Here is a 24,664-nt window from a genome sequence, read left to right as displayed (position 1 = left end):
ATGTTGCCATCCACACTGCAGATCTCTTGCACGCCCCCATACTGAATGGAACCCCAAACCATGATGTTTCCTTCACCAAACTTGACTGATTCCTATGAGAATCTTGGCTCCATGCGGGTTCCAGTAGGTCTTCTACAGTATTTCTGATGATTGGGATGCAGTTCAACAGATGATTCATCAGAAAAATCGACCTCCTGCCAGTCAAGTTATTATTTGTGATCACCAGAGCGACTGTAATACTTTTAGCAGAATGGACTAAAACTTTTTCGACGTGATTGAGCTGTCGAGCAGCACACTAATATTCCGCACAATACCCATCCATTCAATAACTTTCTTTTATCCACAAAAAATCTCGCCCTCCCCAAAGCTTTCAAAAGTAGAGATGTAGCCTCCTGCGGTCCCATCATCTGTCACCGCTAATAAAGCACGTCTGCTCTCCAGGATGATGTAGTGCAGATCAAAACAACAACAGAGTAAGAAGCAACATATATATTTCATAACTTCAGAGCATAACTTTCATAGTTTCCTCTATGTAGGCCATCTCTGAAAAGAGTTTTTTCCCTAAAAACCCGTTCACTGCATTGTGAGTGTGCCTCTCAAGGACAGAGTGCATTAGGCTGATTAAATAAAGACAGAGAGTGATTTATAACTGCTCTGTCCTGCGCTATTCATCAGCGGGCTCTTGACTTAATAAAGTATTGATATTTAGATACGAGGACAGTGTTTCGGTGGGGACAGGAGGGCGCAGGGAAACGGCCCCTGAGAGGTAGCAGTAAATACATCTCTTGTACTGGAACTCAGAATTATTAGCCCTCCTGTATATTTATTTCCCCAATTTCTGTTTAACGGATTTCTAAACATAATAGTTTTAATAACTCATTTCTAATAACTGATTTCTTTTATCTTTGCCATAATGACAGCACATAATATTTGACTAGATGTATGTTTTAAGATACTAGTATTCAGTTTAAAGTGACATTTAAAGGGTTAACTAGGTTAAGTCATTGTATAACAGTGGTTTGTTTTGTAGACAATCGAAAAAATATTGCTTAAGGGGGCTAATAATATTGACCTTAACAACACAGGCTCATTGTGAATATGTACCCCTATATACATTTCTGGAGAGTGTCAATTATGTATCCAGAGCTACGTATGGCTGCATTTCCTCTTTAAAATGAATAATGTGGAGCGGTATGACGCTGCGACAGCTTCCGTTTTTTTTTTCGGTACTAGCTGACCTCCGTATAGACGGCTTTTCAGGTGTTACCAGTTTGCCCATCAGCTCACCACGTACGTCGACGCAGAGAGGAGTTGACTGTGACAACGGGTTCGAGTCTGGTGAACAACGATTCCAGAAAGCAGGTGAAGCAAAAGGCAAAAAATAAAAATGGACAAAGTAAAAAACAGGGTGAGAATGTGGTAAAATATGAAAACGGGGTAAAAGTCAGGCTGCCGCGAGGGCTTTTCTTTTTCTGGATTGCTTCTGAAAACACTGTCGTTAGGGTTTAGGGAAGGCGATAGGTGGGGGGGATCAGTCGGTGGGTCAGTCAAGTCAGTTGACAGCAGCCTCTAGTGGATTTACGCGAAAACAGCAGGCACAAAATTCACTCGCGAGAGAAATTTGAGATCTGAAAAAGCATACACAGTGCCCTTTGGTGGATTTACGCGAGAACAGCAGGTGTGAATGGCACTCGTGAGAGAAATTTGAGATCTGAAAAAGTGTACACAGCGGCCTCTGGTGGATTCGCAAAATCAAAAGCTGCCAAAAAATATGTCCTCTGGGACATATTTTTGCGCTGTCCGGAAATGTATATATTGGTGCATATCAATAATAAGCTTGGGTTGGACCTTTAAAATCAAAACTGCTTTTATTCTGGCTCAAATAAAACAAATAAGACTTCAGAAGAAAAAATATTATCATAAAAACTGTGAAAAATTCCTTGCTCTGTAAACATCATTTGGGAAACATTTGAAAAAGAAATATTAGGGCTTATAATTTTGACTGCAACTGTATGTAACATGTAAATAAATACTGAAAATGGACAGTGCACAAACCTATGCTAGACCAACTGGAAATATGATCATGAATACTAACCCTGTGTGTTATCATGTTTGTTCATCATCAAAAGTTACTCTATTGCTATATTTATAATATTTATTTCTGTTTGTCTTATTGCATAGTTCTCTGTGATTTTTATATATATTTTTTTATCTTACTGGTTATAAGTATTGTTTATTTTATAAATCTTTTATATCCACTTTTGTGTCTTAAATGTGAGGGATGTGTATATATAAAGCAAAGTTATGAGACATAAAACAATTTAAATCTGTTCAATTTATTTGTAACATGCTTTTTTACAATAATTAGCATTTTTAATCAGCTTTGGATATCATCAGAGTAACAATTGCAAGCAGCAGTGGTCCTCAAACTGATCCTTGCGGCACATCATATTTACCGATTGGTCGGTTGGTGAGTCAGTCAGTTGGCAGCGACCTCTAGTGGATTTACGTGAGAACAGCAGGCACGAATGGCACTCGGCTAAAAAATTTGAGATCTGAAAAAGTGTACACAGCGTCCTCTGGTGGATTCGTGAACACAAAAACTGCTAAAAAATGTACCTTTTGGGACGTATTTCGAGCTATCCAGAAATGCATACAGGGGTACATATCCAAAATGAGCCTGGGACGGGATTCTATTAGTTATAATCAGGTAATTAACTATACTATTACAGTACGTATTCATAGGTATTTAACAATAGCTTATAAATATACAATTATATTAACAATTCAATAATGTATATGTAGCCGTTTCATTCATTATGCAGCTTTGGATATAATAATGTATTAAATATCCTTAGATATATGTTACAATGGGGGGAAAAAATAAAATCATAACTTTTGTTAAGTGCTGACCACATAAAATAACATAATGTTGCTCGATAATGTCTGTTTTGCAACCATGTAAGAAAACATAATGTGATTTCCAATGCCACATCAATTTCTTTGAGCATGAACAAATGAACTGATTCTAATAAAGGTTATTTAACCTGTCAGCACTTTTATAGGCAGCTACCAGAGTAAAAACACATTTTAAAGGATCATACATTTAGAAACTCTATCACTCCCTTGAGTACTGAGGTTTATTACCGCCAAAGTAGAGCAAGAACACACAGTAATGTAGACAATGTGCTAGAAAGACTGCCTCTTCATTTATCTTGCCATATTTGTGTACAGTATGTTTCTATGTTTCTACCCTCCAAAAATGAGATAAACTTTTGTGGACTTTGTACTGTAGATGTAGTTAGATTTGAAACTGGACGAGAAATCTTCCAGCTATTATCTGGAAGTATTGAATAGTGATGTAAGCGATGTAAGACATGAGGATTCAAAGCCACTGTAACTGCTTGTTACGTTTTTAAAGATGATGAGTAAAGGGGAAGGAGAGTAACATTAATTTTGGGTGAAACACATAAGCAAACACACAATATCAACAAGTGAGGAACAAAATACCAAGACTAACTAAATGCAATAAAGTGAGTTTATTTACAAAGATAGTGACAATAATAAATGCAAAAAAAAATAGGTATATAGAAAGAGCATTAAATATTTACAAGAATATATTGAAACTACAGACAACAAAGGGGACACAAGATGGTTGAACAGATAGATGGGAGAGTTGGAGAGATGAGACGCGGGCGGCGTCCAAACAATAGAAATAAATAAAACAAAACAATCTATTGGCCTAACATCTACCCTAACTATCCAAAAGAAAAATACAGTAGTTATTGAAAAGAAATCTTCGCGTCTATTACGCACTACCTAACCTACTCTAATAAATACGATGAGAAAACAAAAGTACAGTGGGTGGAGCATGCCCCTTACCTAGTGTGTCTAACAACAGTGATATTCCAAAACTACGTGTGCACAATGTATGTCGCGCGACATTCTTACCTGTCCCACTCCCTAACCTTAGATGCGCATAACACTGGCGGCAGACAAATGGAGAACAGACAAATAACAACGGACATATACCAAATTGTAACACACAGAAAACAGACAGCAAATTTCACAGACACACAACATAACACAGAAATTCAGGGCCTCTCTAGTAGCGTCCTGTCACTACTTTTATGCCACGGTGGCAGTGGCTGGATTGGAGACCGTGGGTGACGTCAGGGGGGAACACGGCAAACAGCTGGGCAGCGGTAGCCAATCGGAGCCACTGTATGGGTGGAAGCGGGAGAGAGAGAGAGCGAGCGAACGAGCACAGAGAGAGAGTGAATAATAATAATCACGCCACACAGGAATGTACAGGAACGTAACACTGCTTTATTTTTTACCAATGAGTATTTGATGCATTTGTTGAGCAACGATGAGTCACACACAATGTCGTTACAAAGTTCACACACATACAGACACAGTGCGGACACGACACGCACACACAGAGACAGCGCGCGCGTATAGCTTTGCACTCTTTTTGCACTCAAATGTGACAGGATACAGGTTAATATCCACTGCTGTATGGATATCTGTTATGATAATGGACAAAATAAACCTGATTTAATGTCTACAAACCCGTACTGAAGCGTCTTCTTTTATAATTATGCTGACATGTGGCTGTGCTGATAAAGTAAAGCTGAAGTAAATCGCTGTAATTCATTACACACATGCTCTGTTTTAAAACATTTTAAACTTGTGAAACTCACTCTTGATCTTGATTTGATGATGATTGATGATCCTAGCGAACTGAACACACCTTTTATTCCCGGCTGCTTTGCGCTCGTCCTCTCTTGTTGATATGATTATATATGTGACTACCGCGACATGTTAATACGTAGCTGTCAATCAATTCGGTGGGCGGGGGGAACGCACTCCTACGTCAAGTTGTGGTCGGTCTGAAAACCGCTCCAATTGGTCCACCGTTTTTATGTTGTTAAATTGAAAAAAAAGGACTGGGTGTGTTTATTTCACCCCAATATGATGGTCTATACACTATACTTACACATATGTCTGTCCAAACAGCTTGAAAAGTAGATTTTTCACCATAGGTGCCCTTTAACATCAAGAATCATCCGGTCTCTCTTCAACTTTTGGCTTCTCTCCAATTCTACACTCCTCCACCATCCCCAACTCCTCCTAGGTCATTGTTGATATCAGTATATAGTATTAAACATGTACATAGTAATCAGCATCAGGTCTTTGTCATTTATATGAATTCATAATCAATCGAAATGGTTAATGAACGCTCTTGGGTTTTGTTTTGTAAACTCTATGGGGGAACGGGGGGTTGGGCGGGGTGTTAACTTTTTGCTGTTATCCTTACTTTGTCCATCCAAGCCTGCATAGACGGATTGAGAGTTTTCAGCTTGAAAAATCTTTCAGCTTGTTTGTTGTCATGGCAGAACATGAAGTTACTGTTATTAAAACTGTCAATGTTTGGAGCGAGCTACCTAAACAAATCTGTTGTAATAGCACTTAGCTTACAGATCAAAGATTCTTACTACTGTCACATTTGAGCAAGAACGCACGTTAATTATGTACAACTGTGCTAGAAATGCATTGGCTAAGCATGAGATAAACTGATGAGAGATTTTAGTAGATGTAACAAAAACAAAATAGCTCCTCATCATGCATTTTTTGAACCAACAGGCCGAAGGAGAGGACAGTCTGAAGAAGATGCAGCTGATGGAGCTGGCCATTCTCAACGGCACCTACAGAGACGCCAATATCAAATCACGTAAGCCATCCCAATGATCTTTTCTGGCCTTTGTAAACGCTGCTCTCAATAATCCTCCCTCAAGTAACCCTGATTCCTTGATAAACGCCCTGACAAGTGTCTCAGTATTGTGATCCAGAATTAGCGCATGCATTCAAAGAGCAGCTAATGAACTGAAAGAATAGAGAAACATGCTTTGCTGTTTGTAAAAAACAATGTTTCCTTAATTTAGCGGATGTTGTGACATCCTTAGCTTGCTGCTTCATTAAATAGCACTGAAGAACTGCAGAAGTGTGATATTGTCACCAAGGCCTACGGTTGAATGCATTGGCTCCTCCCCCTGCCCTCTTTACTAATGAATAAACAGGAATGTGGCAAAAAATAGTCTCCTGGAACAACTTTGTACATTAACTACTCATATATGCTGCAATTTAGCACATCAGTACAATCAAAAATTTGAAAATGTACCCTTCCTAACAAAAGTCTTGTCATCAATCCCAGTTGTAAGAGCAACAAATAATAACTTGACTTCTAGTTGATCATTTGGAAAAGTGGCAGGAGTAGATTATTCTGATGAATCCTCTGTTGATCTGCATCCCAATAATCACAAATACTGCAGAAGACCTATTGGAACCCGCATGGAGCCAACATTCTCACAGAAATCAGTCAAGTTTGGTGAAGAAAAAATCATGGTTTGGGTTACATGCAGTATGGGGGTGTGCGAGAGATCTGCAGAGTGGATGGCGACATCAGCAGCCTGAGGTATCAAGACAATTGTGCTGCCCATTACATTACAAACCACAGGAGAGGGCAAATTCTTCAGCAGGATGGCTCTCCTCCTCATACTTCAGCTTCAACATCAAAGTTCCTGAAAGCAAAGAAGGTCAAGATGCTCCAGGATTGGCCAGCCCAGTCACCAGACATGAACATTATTGAGCATGTCTGGGGTAAGATGAAGGAGGAGGCGTTGAAGATGAATCCAAAGAATCTTGATGAACTCTGGGAGTCCTGCAAGAACGCTTTCTTTGCCATTCCAGATGACTTTATTAATCAGTGATTTGAGTCATTGCAGAGATGTATGGATGCAGTCCTCCAAGCTCATGATGGAGTCAGACACAATATTCATTCTGTTTTCACTGCTCCATGACTTTATATTCTGTACTGGACATTATTTCTGTTAAGTGACAAGACTTTTGTCTGAGTAAAGTCAGACCTTACTGTCCTAATTAAATCATTAAAAATCAAGGCATGATCATATTTTATTTTGGTCAAATAAGTGTAATCTAGATCAGTGTTTCCCAACCCTGTTCCTGGAGGCACACCAAGAGTACATATTTTGGATGTCTCCCTTTTCTGACCCATTAACTTCGGGTTTTGGAGTCTCTTCTGATGTTATGATAAGTTGATTCAGGTGTGTTTGATTAGGGAGAGATTGAAAATATGTACTGTTGGTGTGCCTTCAGGAACAGGGTTGGGAAACACTGATCTAGAAGCCTTTGCCTTTCATATAAGCCACGTCTGATACCAAATGATCAACTAGAAGTCAAGTTATTATTTGTTGTTCCTAAAACTTGGATAGGCGACAAGACTTTTGTCAGGTAGTGTATAGTTTACACAATCGTGTCATTTCACAAGAAATTCGGTCATCTTCGCAACACAAATATTTGTCATTGATAATAAAATAACAAGTTAATGATTTGAAAATAAAAGTCAGAACTGGCACTACCCAGTCATAACTGCAACGCAACAACATCAGTCACTCAGCCTATATACTTTTACTAATGTTAAATAGGTTAATTATGTATTAGTAAGATGATAATCCTTTCCATTTAGTCGGGAGTGCAATGGGTGGTATTTAAATGTTTCCATCATGTCACGTCTCATTTTGTGCAGACAGCCAAATCGCTTGTTTCTAGGATCTTGTTGAGTGAATCTAAACAGCACATGCTCTGTGTTCACTGTTTGGCTGTGCATGGAACTAACCATTTTTGTCTTTTTTGTCCTGACCCACCCGTCTTCATCCACCCCTTCTCCCTCACATTACTCCGCTCACCGCAGCTGCCCTTGCATTCTCTCTTGCAGCGAGTGCCCAGGCACCTCGGATCATCACCGGCCCTGCACCTGTCCTGCCACCCACAGCCCTGCGCACACCTACGCCTGCGGGACCCACCATCATGCCTCTCATCCGCCAGATCCAGACCGTCATGCCCAACGGCACGGCCCACCCTGCTACCGCCACCCTAGTGCCGCCCGGTCCAGAGTCGGGCTTGATTTATGCCACGCCCTATGAGTACCCCTACACGCTGGCACCCGCCACCTCCATCCTGGAGTATCCCATCGACTCCAGTGGGGTGTTAGGTAAGCAGAGCTTCACCTGCACAACACCTTCACTCTACCCCCTCAGTATGGCCCTGTGGTAGGACTAGGCGGTATGACGATCAATACATTTTTTTATAGACATTATTCTGAAATGCCGAAGTGCACTCGTTTTTGCAATCTGCGACTGATAGTAACAGTTTCTATTTACCGGCGTTGAGGCAAAACAACACCATAAACTAATATGACAATGATCACCTCAGGTACTGATTATGTGCTTTATTCAGTGTTAAATGTTACCAATGTGATTTTGAGAAACATTTTGCTTGACATTTATTGCCTTTACTTTAAATGCCTTCAATTTATTTGAGTAGTTGACTTTCAAAAGGAAAAAGTTGAGTAGTTTCAAAAGAGAGTAAAGCCATTGCATTTAAAGCGATTAGTTGACTTTATCTAAAAAAGTGAGTCCATCTATTGCTTTCAAAGCGTTTAATTGACTTTACTCAAAAAATTGAGTAAATCCATTATTTTCATAATTTCTTAATTGACTTTACTGTAAAAATTGAGCAAATCATTATTTTCATTAAAGCGATTAGTTGACTTTACTCAAGAAAGTGAGATAAGCAATTGCTTTTAAAGTGATTAGTTAAGAGTAAATGCATTGCTTTTAAGGCAATTAGTTGACTTTACTTAAAAAGTGAATAAATCCACTTTTTTTAAAAGCAATTAGTTGACTTTGCTCTAAGAATTTTGTAAGTTCATTTTAAAGCGATTACTTGACTTTACTTGAAAAAGTAAGTAAATCCATTGCTTTTAAAGCAATTAGTTGGCCTTACTTAAAGTGAATAAATCCATTATTTTAAAGCGATTAGTTAACTTTACTGTAGAAAGTAAGTAAATCCACTTCTTTTACAGCGATTAGTTGAGTTTACTTTAAAAAGTGAGTAAAGTTCACTACTTTTAAATTGATTAGTTGAGTTTACTCTAAAAAGTGAGTGAACCCATTGCTTCTAAAGCGATTAGTTGAATTTACTCTAAATATTGAGTAAATCCATTATTTTAAAGCGATTAGCTGACTTTACCTAAAGAAAAGTGAGTAGATCCACTGCTTTTAAAGCAATTAGTTGACTTTAAAATAATGGATTTACTCAATATTTAGAGTAAAGCGATTAGTTGACTTTGCTCTAAAAAGTGAGGAAATCTGTTGCTTTTAAAGTGATTAGTTGACTTTACCTAAAGAAAGTGAGTGGATCCACTGCTTTTAAAGCAATTAGTTGACTTAGTTGACTTTAAATATTGAGTAAATCCATTATTTTAAAGCGATTAGTTGACTTTGCTTTAAAAAGTAAGTAAATCCATTGCATTTGAAGCGATTAGTTGACTTTAAAAAAGTAAGTGAATCCACTGCTTTGAAAAATGATTAGTTGACTTTGTTTAAAAAAGTGAGTAAATCTATTTCTTTAAAAAGCAATTAGTTGGCTTTGCTTTAAAAAGTGAGCAAACCTGTTGCTTTTAAAGCGATTAGTTGACTTTAAAAGGTGAGTATATTCATAGCTTTTAAGGCGATTAGTTGACTATACTTCAAAAAGTGAGTAAACCTATTGCTTTTAAAGCAATTAGTTGACTTCACTCTAAAAAGTGAGTATTTTCATTGCTTTTAATGCAATTAGTTCACTTTAATTTTTAAAAAGTGAGTAAACCCATTGTATTTAAAGTGATTAGTTGACTATAAAAAGTGAGCATATTCATTGCTACTAAAGCGATTAGTTGACTTTACTCTAAAAATGTACTAAATCCATTGATTTTAAAGCAATTACTTGGCTTTACTATAGAAAGTGAGTAAATTCTTTTAAAGTGATTAGTTGACTACTTTTTAAAAAGTGAATAAACTCATTGCTTTAAAATTATTAAGTAAACCAACTCTTTGTATAAATACAAAGATTAAGAAGAGTCAACATTTGACTACAATCCAATGTAACTCATATAGCAAGTTACAATTCGGCTCACTCCGTTTTTTAAATGAAAGTCAACTTGTTGCCATTAAGGCAATGGGTTTACTGACGGTTTTAAAGTAACTAAATGCCTTTAACAGTACAAGTAGGGATTAAGAAAAATATTTAGTTTTTGTTAGTTTTAAAATGTCTGCTTTACCTTATAAAGTAGGAATAAAAATGTGAAAATGCAGAACTTTTAAATATTGTCACAGTGTTTGAAGCTAGTTTCATTGTTTAGGGTTTATGTAGAATATTTATTTATTTATTTTGTTGCATGTGCCTGTAGCATGACCTGGCGGTTTATTTTAGTGTTCATTCGTGTCCTTTGTTTAAACAGTGGGAAAAGATAAAATGCATGTAGAATACCACTTCATAAGTGAACAATGCATGAAATTTAATATATATATATATATATATATATATATATATATATATATATATATATATATATATATATATATATATATATATATACACATTTAAGATAAAAGGTGACGCATTCAATGTTGATCTGAAGGCAAGCATCAAAAATAGAATACTACATCTGATATAATGTAATGAATATTTATTGAAATATGTAATTTGCCATACTTGTAAAGTGCTGAAAAAAAATGTAAATGCTCCTAGAGAGTGTTTGAAGATATGACATACAAAAATGTGTAAGATTGTAATGAAAGATTTTATTCATACCGCTCAGCCTTACCCAATGCCATGCCTTTGAAATCCCCCAAAACATACACTAACCCAAATCTACCCTCCTACACCACCCAAATCCTCTGATTCCCCCATTAAGGCTACGGCACCACCAGCCATAAGCTAAAATGTAAAAGAGCAAACAACAATACATCAAGCCTTTTCCACTTAATCCATTTAGCGTCATAAAAAGTCCCCCTTTTAAGAAACGTTTGCATAAATGATTTGGCTTTTAAGTGCTCTAGTGGCTTTATATGACTAACGAGAGCGCTCCCTCTCTCGAAAAGCCCTGTCCTCGCCACTCCACACAAGCTGTATGGCTTCATTAAAGCACTTGAGAAAAGCCGATTATGAATATCATGTTACCAACAGTATTTCTGCCAGTTTAACACTGGCTTCTCCCAACGGCACGGTGTTAAGTTGAGCAGCGACAAATAGCCCGTCCCAGTGCCAAGAGCAGCGTGTCCAATTAGAGCGCACGAAGTAGGGTTTAGCTACTGTCCAAGACGTGTGTTTATTGAGCTGGTCTCTAGCGGGATCTTTATAGGACTGAATCAGCTTTGCTCTGTCTGTGGGTGGAGGTTTGTGGGCACTGAAGGGCCGCTCACACATACAGAGGTTTACAGCAGGTCAATCGCTTTCAGTGTGTTGGAGATTTATTTACAATGACATGAGTGACAGCTGATGATGTGGGCGTGTCCAAGTTGAGAAAAGCTAATTGTTATGCAAATGAGCAGTACAGTGAGAGAGATGTGGTATCAGTCGAGTATCAAAACTGTTAAATAACACAAATGGAATGGCATGAGGATTGTGTGTACTACTATAGATTATTTTTAGTTTTATTTTGATTTTATAAAGTAAACTTTACATTATTATAGTAATTAAAATGACAAAAGTTAACATTATAAATGCATTATGCACTGACCAAAAGAATAATATATATGTGTCCCAGTGTGGGTTGTGGCTGGAAGTTGGAAGTTCATGTATATATACACTCACAAATCACTTTACTAGGTACTAGTATACTACTATTTTGCTCCATATTGACAATATAGCATCACACAGTTGCTGCAGATTTGTCGGCTGCACATCCATGATGCAAATCTCCCGTTCCACCACATCCCAAAGGTGCTCTATTGGATTGAGTTCTGGTGACTGTGGAGGACATTTGAGTACAGTGAACTTATTGTCATGTTCAAGAAACCAGTCTGAGGTGATTCACGCTTTATGACATGGTGTGTTATCCTGCTGGAAGAAGCCATCAGAAGATGTGGAGGTCGGCAACAGAACTACCTGAGGCTGTGGTGTTGATACGATGCTCAGTTGGTACTAATGGGCATAAAGTGTGCCAAGAAAATATCCCCCACACCTTTACACCACCACCACCAGCCTGAACCGTCGATACAAGGCAGGATAGATCCATGGTTTCATGTTGTTGACGCTAAATTCTGACCCGACCATCCGAATGTGGCAGCAGAAATGGAGACTCATCAGACCAGGCAACGTTTTTCCAATCTTCTATTATCCAGTTTTGGTGAGCCTGTGCCAATTGTAGCCTCAGTTTCCTGTTCTTAGCTGACAGGAGTGGCACCCGGTTTGGTCTTCTGCTGCTGTAGCCCATCCATCTCAAGGTTGGACGTGTTGTGCGTTCAGAGATGCTCTTCTGCAGACCTCAGTTGTAACGAGTGCTTATTTAAGTTACTGTTGCCTTTCTATCAGCTGGAACCAGTCTGGCCATTCTCCTCTAACCTCTGGCATCAACAAGACATTTGCGCCCACAGAGCTGCCGCTCACTGGATATTTCCTCTTTTTCAGACCATTCTCTGTAAACCCTAGAAATGGTTGTGCGTGAAAATCCCAGTAGATCAGCAATACTCAGACCAGCCCGTCTGGCACCAACAACCATGCCACGTTCAGAGTCACTGAAATCGCCTTTGTTCCCCATTCTGATGGTCAGTTTGAACTGCAGCAGATCGTCTTGTCCATGTCTACATGCCTAAATGCATTGAGTTGCTGCCATGTGATTGGCTGATTAGAAATTTGCTTTAACGAGCAGTTGGACAGGTGTACCTAATAAAGTGGCTAGTGAGTATATATAACCATTTTCAGTGTCAGGAAACAGAAAACTAGTCACTTTAAAGTACCTAATAAAGTGACCGGTGAGTGTATATTTATATATCTCAAAACTATGAAATAACGGTTCAGGAATTTTGTATATCACTTATAAACCACTATAGATTTTGATAATATTTTGCATTTGATTTTTTAATTAAATAGATTCAGCATTTTTAGTTATTTATTTATTTATTTATTTTTAATTTAACATAATTTTTATGCTTATTTTTGATTTATATAAAATGATTTTACTCACCTTTATGTCGTTCCAAATCTCTGAAACCTTTGCGTTATATATAATATATACAGTATACACAATTTCTATCTCTATAAAACTCTTTTTGCACTTCAGCATAAAGATTTGGATGGCTTTGTACAAACATAAATTCTTAAAAAGAATATATAATGTATATATAAAAATTATAAAATGAAAAATTATAAAATCTTTTATTATGCACTGCTCAAAATCCTACTTCAAGGGACAGTTCACCCAAAACTGAAAGCTCTGTCTTCATTTACTCAACTTTATTAGGGTCTTTCTTCTGTTGAACACAAAAGAAGACATTTTGAAGAAAAAGCTGTAACCATTGACTTCCATAGTATTTGTTTTTCCTGCTATGTAAGTCAGTGATTACAAGTTTTCAGCATTCTTCAAAATATCTTCTTTTGTGTTCAACAGAAGAAAGAAACTCAAAGTTTGAAGGGAGAATAAATAGTGAGTAAATTCCCATTTTTGGGTGAACTATCCCATTAAATACTTTGAACTCTACTGCATCAAACCAGACGTCCTCTCATATAATAACATCAGCTAACATGATGACTAACAGGATGTTCTAAGAGGAGATTTTCACCCTGTCTTCTCTCTATACAGCGTCCTCAAAGGCCGAAGAGCTGCCCCTGTACCTGGGCTTTCAGACCTGTCACATTCCCATCACAGTCCAGCGTGGAGAGCCAACTGGTCGGCCTCCCTTTTAAAGTCTCTTTCCCCCACCCCCTTTCAACAAGCCCTTCCCCCTCACTGCAGACACGCCCCCTGCCCCGACTCCCACTTATCGGACTGGCTGGACTCCCCCGGCCTCCTTCATTCTGTCTGCTTTCATTTGATTTTGTATTTTTGTTTTCTGTAATGTGATGGTTGTTTTTGTTTTATGTGAGTCTATAATGATGAGGGAGACAAAGCACTGAGCCCCAAACTGCTGCACAAGCCTTTCTGAATGAGCCCATGGAGGAGGGCAACATGAGGATGGTGAGGGGACGGTGGGGCTCCTTACATTGGGAGGACAGAGAACGGGAATCTGTTGAAAGCCAGAATGTTTACAGAGCAGTTTTAGGACAGTTTAATGCATTATGGTGGATGGCATGGTCACACATAAAGGGTTAGTTCACTCAAAAATGAGAATGATGTTATTAATTACTCACCCTTATGTCATTCCAAACCTGATACCTTTATGTTATATGTACAACTTATATCACTACAAAACTCTAGAAGAAAGATTTAGATCAAGAGCTTTGTATGAACATGAATGCAGTCATCTGTCCAAACTTTATAATCATAGTCATGAAACTGTTTTAGGTTAGTGTAATGCATTACGGTGGGGGCAAGATAGCATGGTCGCATTTTATAATCATTTAGTGAGAACATAGTCTTTCTGCAGGATTAATCGAGCTTAATAGTAAATGTCACGTCATATAGTTCAACCCAAAATTTAAAGAAGATATTAAAAACATCCAAGCAGGCACAGGATGTCAACATGACATCAGATTGAAGTTGTATCCCAACGTTGTGGGACGTTGCATTTTGTTTGGAAATGAAAATTGGTTTGACATCAGAACGCAACATCAGTGTCTAACGCACAACCTAAAATCAACCAAATATCAACGTCTGATGGTGTTACAGCTGACATTGTGTGGACGTTACCACTATGACGTCTATTAGATGTTGGATTTTGGTTGCCATACCTGACCAGTAAATGTCAGTATTTGACGCCAATATGATGCTGGTTTAGGATTAAGGCTCGACGTTGGATTTTGGTCACTTTCCAACACAACCTAAAATCAACCACATATCAACGTCATCTGATGTCATTATTGGATGTCAAAGTAACATTGCCTTTAGACGCTGACTAGACATTGAATTTTGGTCACCTGATCTCACAACCTGAATCTAACCTAATTTTAACATCTTGACGCTGTGTGCTTGCTGCGATGTGTTTCCCAACCCTGTTCCTGGAGGCACACCAACAGTACATATTTTGGATATCTCCCTTATCTGACCCATTAACTTCAGGTTTTGAAGTCTCTCTAATGTTCTGATGAGTCGATTCAGGTGTGTTTGATTAGGGAGAGGTTGAAATGTGTACTGTTGATGTGCCTTCAGGAACAGGGTTGGGAAACACTGTTCTAGATAATAGTTTTGCATTGCATTGCAACAATATCAAGTACATTTTCCCATTTTGTCCTGTTTCAAACTGTATGCGTGAGTCTAAATGCAAAAACATGTCAAAAACAGCCTTACATATAGACTACATGTAGATATTAAATGATATTTCAGTTTGCTTCAATAAGCATTTTATTTAGTAGCAGACTAATTATTGATACAAATCTGATTGGCATGAGAAGAGCTGTCACGTGCATTAAAAAAAAGTTAAATAATAATATATTAATATAATATTAATATAATAGTAATAAATACAAATGCATGATGGTTACATGAAGAAACTTTTACATTAATAGTACATATTAAGTATCGTTCTTTATTGTGGAAATTCACACTACAATAATAATGGTTCCTTAAATATAATAATAATAAAAATAATGGTTCTTCTCTAGTATCCCTGTTGAATACCTTTTGACCTTGATTTTAAGAATGTACAGTACAACAAAAGCTTATTCATTTACATGAAGTCAACCCCAAGGTGTAACTTTTAAGTGCATGAATCATCTAGATTTAGTTGAACAGCAACTTGAATGAAGTCTGACTAACAGATCTTTCAGTCTTTTTAAATCACTTTCAATGTATTGTTACACAAAAAAATTTACAGTATTTATGAAGTATTTATTTTACCGTATTACAGGCAAGAATCTGTTGAGAATGAAAATTATGAAACTAAAAATGTTAAAATGTGCTTAATTGTTTCGTCACAATGCAAAATATATTATTTATGCTAAATCTAATGCCATATTTTCCTTTTGATCTCAAATGAGTGTTTTTTTTTTCTTTTCCTGTTTATGAAAAAATAATTATTCAAATGTCCACAAAAAACATTATCAACAGTTTTCAACATTTAAAATGATAAGAAATATGCATTGAGTCAAGAAATAGAGATATTTGACCCTGGACCACTAAACCAGTCATAAGGGTTTGTGTTTTGGCATTGAGATTTATACATTTGCTGAAAACTGGTTTGTTAGGAAAGGGCAATATTTGGTCAAGATGATATTAGACTATCTAGAATTTGAGGGTTTAAATACTAACAAAATTTACTTAAAAATTGTCCAAATTAAGTTCTTGGAAATGCATATTACTAATCAAAAATGGAGTTTTGATATATTCACAGAAGGACATTTATAAAATATATTCATTTATTTAATATTTGAATGATTATGATGGCATGAAAGATAAATCAATCATTTTGACCCATACAATACTCCCAAAAAACACTGCCTATTTTGTGGTCCAGGGTAATATATTATAATGATTTTCTGAAGGATCATATTTCACAGAAAATAAGTAATGGTGCTGAAAATTCAGCTTTGAATGCATTAAAGTGATAATAAATAGTAAAAAGTACAAATAAATTCCATTTAAAAATACAAAACAGATATTTTTGATAGTAAGAGTGCCCACTCAAAACATTATGTTTGCTGTTTGTTCACACTACTTATTTAAAATGAGCTGAAACAACTTTTCTGGAGTTTTTTGGGAGGACAGCTGAATGATTTTGTGTTCAATCAACTTACATTTGTAAAAAACTAATAGGTGAAGTTAATTCCTTCATGTTGTCCCAGCACAAATCCATTGTGTGTAACCCAACATTTGTCTTTAGCAGTACACACTCTTCACTGCAAAAAATGCTGGATTCCACACAATTCATTCATGTTGTTCCAACACAAATCGATTGAGTTAACTTAACACTTTTAACAAATTTATGTGGGTTGAACATAAAAAATTAAGTTGTCCCAATGAATTCTAAAGAATTGTGTTGCTTCAGCTCATTTTAAATAAGTAGTTTGAACGAGCGAAAGAATTATGTTTAAGTGTTAAACAAAAGCTAATAGCTTGTTTTAACTTGTGTCTACTGAACTGTCCTAAAACCTGCTCTGTCTGACTGTCCGGTATGTTTATTTCCCCCTGAGGACCACCAATCCTGCCACTAATTCCCCATTCGCTTCCTTTATACTTCAGGTGTGGCTTTCCCCACGAAAGGCTAAATGCATTACCCAGGATCCTCACTGCGCCCCTCATCCCATCCGAGTGTTAACATTGACACGCTTTCCTTTCACAGCTGCCTTGTTGTTGTTTTTTTGAGCGATGTTTGTTCTGGCCTAGCAGTCAGTCACACTCGCTCCTGTTGGTTTACACTGGCTATTCCTCACACTCGCCTCGGTGCCACTGACTGCTACGCCCAAGGAGAAAAAAGATCAAATTGTAATGCTTTACTAATCATTGAAAGGGGCAGTTCACCCAAAAAAAACGACAGGAAAGGGGTTTTGTTCTTCTTTTAAACACAAAAGAAGATATTTTGAAGAAAGGTGGCACATTACTTGAAGGGGTGTTCATGAAACCTTTATAATCACGGCATGACACATGAATGTGATGTTATGCATGCTTATAACAACTGACATTGATTGTTATGACAACTTGATCTAAACAAATGCATCACAACCTTGACAAGACAACTTGACATTACCAAGACAACAAAACTTGTCATAAATCTGTCATAAACATGATTGTCTTGAATTCATGATTTTTCTTTACCTTAACTACAGTGGTACAAGCTGAATTTGTCATTAAATATATAAATAAATATTAATGATGCTCTTATAAACTTATTTGACAGAGTAATGACGCTTTTAATGAGACACTTTCATGGCAAAAGTAGTTTGTTCAACTGAAAACTTGATCAGAAAAATATTCATGACACAATTATAATGCCTCGTGCCAATCATGTTTATGACAGATTTATGACTTATAATGGATTGATTTAAGTTATGTTGTTTTGGTAATGTCAAGTCGTCATGACAAAGATGAAGACCGTTTGTGAAGTATTTGTTTATCTCAAGTTGTCATAACAAACAATGTCATCTTTGCTTTTAAAATGCCATAACTGAGGAAATTACTATAAAGCTGGCCCATGGTAACATTTGATTTGGCCCACCATGGCCCACTGAGAAGAGGTTTAGGTATTATCATTTCCAATTTAACCTTTTATTTATTTGATTTATTGATAAACTGCACAATTAAGCCACTGAAATTAAATATTTCAATTTAAATGCTGTAGTTTAGTTTAAAATATACATACTGTCACCCGACGGATAGAGGTCAACGCAGAGACATTGATGAACGAATCAGGGTTCACAGATTCTGCTTGACTATCTCATTCAGCACTGAACAACACTGTTATAAATGGTATTATGTTTTAATTGCAATAAGTTATTATTAAAAAGTTATATGGGAAATATCACACTTGTAGCAGTGCCGATATACAGTCATATCGCACTGCTACTCGTGTGATATAGCGTTTATACAACAGTTCAAAAGCGTAATCGTGTAATATAAAAAAGTCTCAAACATCCTTTTGTATGAGGAACTACTTTCTTCCGCCATTCATTCACATCTGCAGCTGACCTCAGAATGGCAGAAACTCTTGCTACTTCACCAACGTCACTTTAGAGCTAGTATTTGAATGATTCTCTAGCGTAATGTCTAAAAAGTGATGACAAAACAGGTGATTTTGCTCACATTTTAAGATTATAAGGCTGAACGGCATAAAATGTCATCAGTCTACAGAGATTTCCCAGTATTTCTCTGTTGAAATCAGGAGATCACAATAATTACCCCCAAAAAAACCAAAGCAAAACAAACACTACAAGATTTCTATGGTATAAATACAGCACCACAACACACAAAAGACCGAGAGATCGACTTAGAATGTCACTTTCCTGTTTTATAATGATTTGATCAGCTGTAGAAAACACTATTTTTCCCCCCTAATGACTTATTATGCGGTCTCTGTCGCCATCTTGTGGTGGAAGGTCAACTATCTTTGCTCTGCTCAGTATGGCATGCTGGCCGCCAACACGTTAAGTCTCCAAAAGGATAAATATTTAAAATAGGCACTATCCTTTTAAATAAACTGCACAGCTGCAATCTAAACAACCACATTCTCGAATAAAAAAGCCTGAAAAAAAGCCTGAAAAGTTGTCCAACAGCTTCAATATTCGTCAAACTGTGTGAATTTATTGATCTGCTTGCCACAAAACACAAGAGTGAAGAGGCTGTACGAGTGCTGTTACTTTAATATCGCAAGGCTATCAGCCAATAAGATTCGAGAACCTGACAGAACTGTTGTATAAACTGCATTAGTTAATACGATTCAAAGTAATATTTTCTATTTACTTTTAAATATTATGAAGTAAATTAGGAAATTGGTATATTTATCTTAATGATATTTGGTTTTTGGCCCTTCAAATGAAAAAGTTTTGGCGCCCCTGCTATAAAGGTTTCATGACAATCTTATAAACACCCCTTTAAATAAAGTGTTACCAGCTGAAAACCATTAACCTTTTAAAGTAGAAAAAAATACTATGGAAGTCAATGGTTACAGGTTTTCAACATTCTTCAAAATATCTTCTTTTTGAAAGAAAGGAACTCAAATAAGTTGTAAACAAGTGACAGAATTGTCATTTTTAGGTGAACTACCCCTTTAATTCATTGCCGTACATTTCTCCTTATTATTATTGTTGTTGTTTATTGTACTCCAGCACACGTGCCTAAACGTCACTCCCTCAGAGTGACTTTATCAGTATTATATTTAAAGACGCCGTCTCTCCAGCTCAAGATGACGTGACTATAAAGAGCGTCTGTCATAAAAGCTATGCGAAGAAAAAAAAAACGAATTTTGTACAAACACATGTCAGCGGTATTTACATATGGGAGAAAGAAGAAGTATTATTTGTGCCTTATCTTGTATAATTTAAATGATTTGCATTTTTTTATTCTTCCATCTGTCTGATCTGATCTGTTTTCTGGTGATGTTATTGCAATCCAAGCAGGTGCTGTGGCAACTAAAGTACGAAGGCACGAACTGCGCGTCCATCCTTACCAAAGGGTAGTGACCGCAGAAAGAGGTTAGTTTAGTTCATGTGATTGTGTTAACATTACTAGTAGCTACTCACTGTTGGTCCTGATCTGTTGTGAAGCATGTGAATTCAGTACTCTCTGGTTAATATGGTTTAACACACACATACACACACACATATATACAGTTGAAGTCAGAATTATTAGACCTCCTGTGATTAGTTTTTTCAAGTATTTCCCAAATGATGTTTAACACAGCAAAGAAATTTTCACAGTATTTCCTATAATATTTTTTCTTCTGGAGAAAGTCTTATTTGTTTTATTTCAGCTAGAATAAAAGCAGTTTTTAATTTTTTAAACACCATTTTAAAGTCAATATCATTACCCCCTTAAGCAGTATTTGTTTTCAGATTGCCTACAGAACAAACCATCATCATACAATGACTTGCCTAATTACCCTAAACTACCTAATTACCTTAGTTAAGCCTTTAAATGTCACTTTAAGCTGAATACTAGTACCTTGAAGAATATCTAGTCAAATATTATTTACTGTCATAATGGCAAAGATAAAAGAAATCAGTTATTAAAACTATTATGATTAGAAATGTGTTCAGAAGATGGGAAAGAAATATACAGGAGGGCTAATAATTCTGTCTTCAACCATACACAAACACCTGCGCAGGTGGAGTGGTTGACTTGATTCCATTATTTTGATGACCTCATGATTTCAGCATGATGTTGATGACAAATAATGGAGCTATTCATGTGAACACGGGCTTTATTCGCCCCATTACGCTTTCCAGTTTTAACAGTAAACAGGTTTTTTATATATTGAATAGGTTTCATCAGGAATTTTTCGTTTCCGAGCGAGCTGAAGTGATCATTGATAATTGCGTGTCATGCCGATGTGCAAATAGAACGCCGTCGCCATAGCATTAATGCGCGTTAACATCTGTGCTCACTATCAGCAGGTTATAGGCCTTTCAAAACAAAGCAGAGACAATAATAGTATGAAAATCTTAGAGATGGAATGTTGTCAGTGTTAACATACAGGTGAAGTCAGACTTATTGAATTCATAGCCCCCCCCTTTATATCTTTTGGTCAAGATTTTTTTCAAAGGATTTCTAAACATAATAGTTTTAATAACTCAATTCTAATAACTGATTTATTTTATCTTTGCCATGATGACAGCACATAATATATTTTCAAGATACTGGTATTCAGCTTAAAGTCACATTTAAAGGCTTAACTAGGTTGATTAGGCAAGTTAAGGTCATTAGGCAAGTCACTGTATAACAGTTGTTTGTTCTGTAGACCAGTGTTTCCCAACCCTGTTCCTGGAGGCACACCAACAGTACATATTTTGGATGTCTCCCTTTTCTGACCCATTAACTTCAGGTGTTGGAGTCTCTTCTGATGTTATGATGAGTTGATTCAGGTGTGTTTGATTAGGGAGAGGTTGAAAATGTGTACTGTTGGTGTGCCTTCAGGAACAGGGTTGGGAAACACTGCTGTAGACTATCGGAAAAAAATAATAATATTCTTGTCCAAATATCTACAATTTCTTAAATCAAGAAGCGTTTTCTAGACAAACAAAACGTATTGTCTTGTTTTCAGAAATAATATGCCAAATTTAAGTGAGTTTTTCCTTGAAACAAGCTAAATAATCTGCCAATGGGCTGAGTAAAATAATCTTGTTTTTCATTTTGACATCAGAATATTTTGCGTACCCCTTTGGCAGATTATTTTGCTTGATTTTGTTTTTAATTTTGATACATTATTTCTTAAAACAAGACAATTTGTTTTGCTTGTCTAGAAAATAGTTCTTTATTGAGGAATCTAAGAAACAAGACAAACAATTTAAGAGAAGCCTTTTCCCCAGTGCATTTATAAACATTTAAATAAAACACCATTTTAGCTGAGAAAAAAATAATAAGGCTTATTTTTTAAACTGTTATATATTCAGAGTAACATTTGGCAAATAATGAGAAATAATCATGAAGGTAATCTATTTAATATTTGTTTTATCAGCAACAATTAAGCTGCAATTTCTCCAGAATGATTTAAAATCATTAAAAAGCATCTTAAATGTTTCTTTAGCAATTAAGTTTAATAATTAATTCAATCGTCTACATTTAAAACAGATTCAGTTTGATTTTTATTTAATAATAACTGTTTGATTAATCAATACACTACTTAGATAATTCCTTGTTCACATGAATTTAACCAACACAATCTCCCGGCAATTCGTAATTTTTTGATTTAGTGGCTAATTCGTATGAATTTGTATGATCTAATTCGTACAATTTAGTACGATTTGCTCATCCCCTAATGACGGTTGGGTTTAGGGGTGGGGTTAGGTGCCACGCCTCCTTTTTGAAATCGTACAATTTCGTACGACTGAACTCGTACGAATTCGTACGAATTAGCCACTAAACTGACAAAACGTAAAATACTTACGTTTTCTCGTGAGATCAGGCTGAATTTAACAGCATATAAATTCAGTTTGCACAGTCTATGTGTGTATGTGTGTGTGCACACATACAATGATTCAGATGGGGTTTTTTTGCTTAACCTGACAAAATGACTGCAGATATCAAACAGATCAGATACTGAGATTGCTTCCTTTCTTTCAATGTTCTGTTTTTCATACCATTTTGTATGTGTGTGTGTGTGAGTGCTATACATGTTTTTACATAATGCAGGGGTGCCCAAACTCAGTCATGGAGGGCCGATGTCCTGCAAAGTTTAGTTCCAACCTTAATCCTACACATCTAGGTTAGCTAATCAAGGTCTAATGCTGCGGTCACACTAGAGTTTGAGCTTGCGAAATTCTGTCGTATAGCGCTGCGAAAAGGGGCGGGATTAAACAAGACGACATTTTAAAAAGCGAGCGATTGGTCTATATTTTAAATTTCTGTATCGAGGGGTCGTGTTTTGATCTTTGATTGGTCTCACGCAAACACATGATTTCGTAGGTCAGCGTTCACCAAGCTTGAACTTTACAAGGCAACGAACTGCGAAACTTGTCGGTTGTGTTTCCGGTCGCATTCGGTTGCGTATGAATGGAAGTCTATGGGGAGGAATGTGCAGTGTGACCATGGCTTTACTAGGCTTTCTAGAAACATCCTTGCAAGGTGTGTTATGTCAAGTTGAAGCAAAAATCTGCAGGACCACAGCCCTCCAGGATTGGGTTTGGACACCCCTGACATAACCGAACTACTGCTTCGAAGAAAATCTACTATTGTGAACCCATTTTGCACAGAGCTTCCAGATTTCCAGTCTGTGCATTTGTACTGGACCACACGAATCACTTTTTGTTTTGATCTCAGCCGTTTACTTGTTTTATTATCATTTTTCCATCTGTCGATAAATGTGGCACAAGCCTTTTATTTTGCACTGAATATGAACGTCAGAATCATTCATCTCCTCTGCTTTTTGGAGAGCAGACATGTTGAAAAAAAGTGAAAACCTACATCAAACCTCAGACCATGAAACTGAAATGAATCTGTCGAGTCTTACGGTTGACCACTGCCGAGTGGACGGATGTGAGATGCGACCGTGTCAAGAGTATAAAAGCATTTAAGAGAAAAAACAAATCCACTTGATACATTTTTTTATGTTTTACTGTAAGCTTCTTTTTATTTCTTGTTGTTGAAAAGAAAATAGTATTTACTTGTGGCTTTTAAAATAAATATATATATCTAAAACAAATATATAAAGCAGGAATGTATATGAATTGTCAAATTCTACTTGTATTTTGGAAGAGATAGTTATGGTATTATAGAGGGCTATTTGTAGGAAAGAAAAAACATATGCATCATAGCAGCTTTATAGCACCATGTTAGAAAATTTCCTATATTTTTGGATATATGTTAGGGCTTTATATATGAATGACAGGACTTTTTCAATGTTTATATGCAAAAAAGCATTTTATATTCTGTGTCCTGTGATTTGTCGGTAGTCTGCAACGCTGAGGGTAATGGCTAAAAATCCCACAGCTTGAATTTGCGATGCTATTATGCTAGAAAAAAAACTGTTGTAGTGTTGCTTTGTATTATTAAGGCCAAGATTTTTATGTTGTTGTAAATAGAATGAGAGAGAAAAAATGAATTTGAAAAGGCAATAAAACATTTTATTGAGTAAAAACACAGTATTGGTTGTTTTGGCCCATTAATTATTTCTGACGATAGTTTTTTCAGTTCTTAACCAGCAATCATCGACCCTCCATCTCCTTAAAAATCTGTGTCTTGTACAGAACTCTAGTGTTTAATAGCAGTCGGTAATGAAAAAACAAAAAGGATTCACATACATTCACAGATCAGACTCTCACAGCATCATCTGAACTCTACAACTGCATGATAATTGAGTAGATAGATAGATAGATAGATAGATAGATAGATAGATAGATAGATAGATAGATAGATAGATAGATAGATAGATAGATAGATAGATAGATAGATAGACAGACAGACAGACAGACAGACAGACAGACAGACAGACAGACAGACAGACAGATAGATAGATAG

The 24,664-nt window shown here is 36.5% G+C and overlaps 1 protein-coding gene across 4 annotated transcripts in view; it reads left to right on the top strand.

Moving 5' to 3' along the window:
* The window catches only part of LOC130239452 (KH domain-containing RNA-binding protein QKI), a 201,764-nt gene extending 180,093 nt beyond the window's left edge, over positions 1 to 21,671 (top strand). Inside the window, exons 5-7 of one of the 4 annotated variants that reach the window (XM_056470659.1) lie at positions 5,650 to 5,737; positions 7,799 to 8,074; positions 20,110 to 21,671. In XM_056470659.1, coding sequence (XP_056326634.1) covers positions 5,650 to 5,737; positions 7,799 to 8,074; positions 20,110 to 20,189 — 444 coding nt within the window. In that variant the 3' untranslated portion in view covers positions 20,190 to 21,671. Of the gene's footprint in view, positions 1 to 5,649; positions 5,738 to 7,774; positions 8,075 to 13,705; positions 14,178 to 20,109 lie in introns of those variants that run through there. The other 3 variants (XM_056470658.1, XM_056470657.1, XM_056470656.1) reach the window with 3 other exon arrangements.
* Positions 21,672 to 24,664: the final 2,993 nt, after the last annotated feature.

This window comes from Danio aesculapii, chromosome 13 (assembly GCF_903798145.1).
Source record: "Danio aesculapii chromosome 13, fDanAes4.1, whole genome shotgun sequence".
NCBI classification, from domain to species: domain Eukaryota; kingdom Metazoa; phylum Chordata; class Actinopteri; order Cypriniformes; family Danionidae; genus Danio; species Danio aesculapii.
The sequence above is the reverse complement of the archived record's forward strand: the minus strand, read 5'-3'. Positions and strand labels throughout refer to the sequence as shown.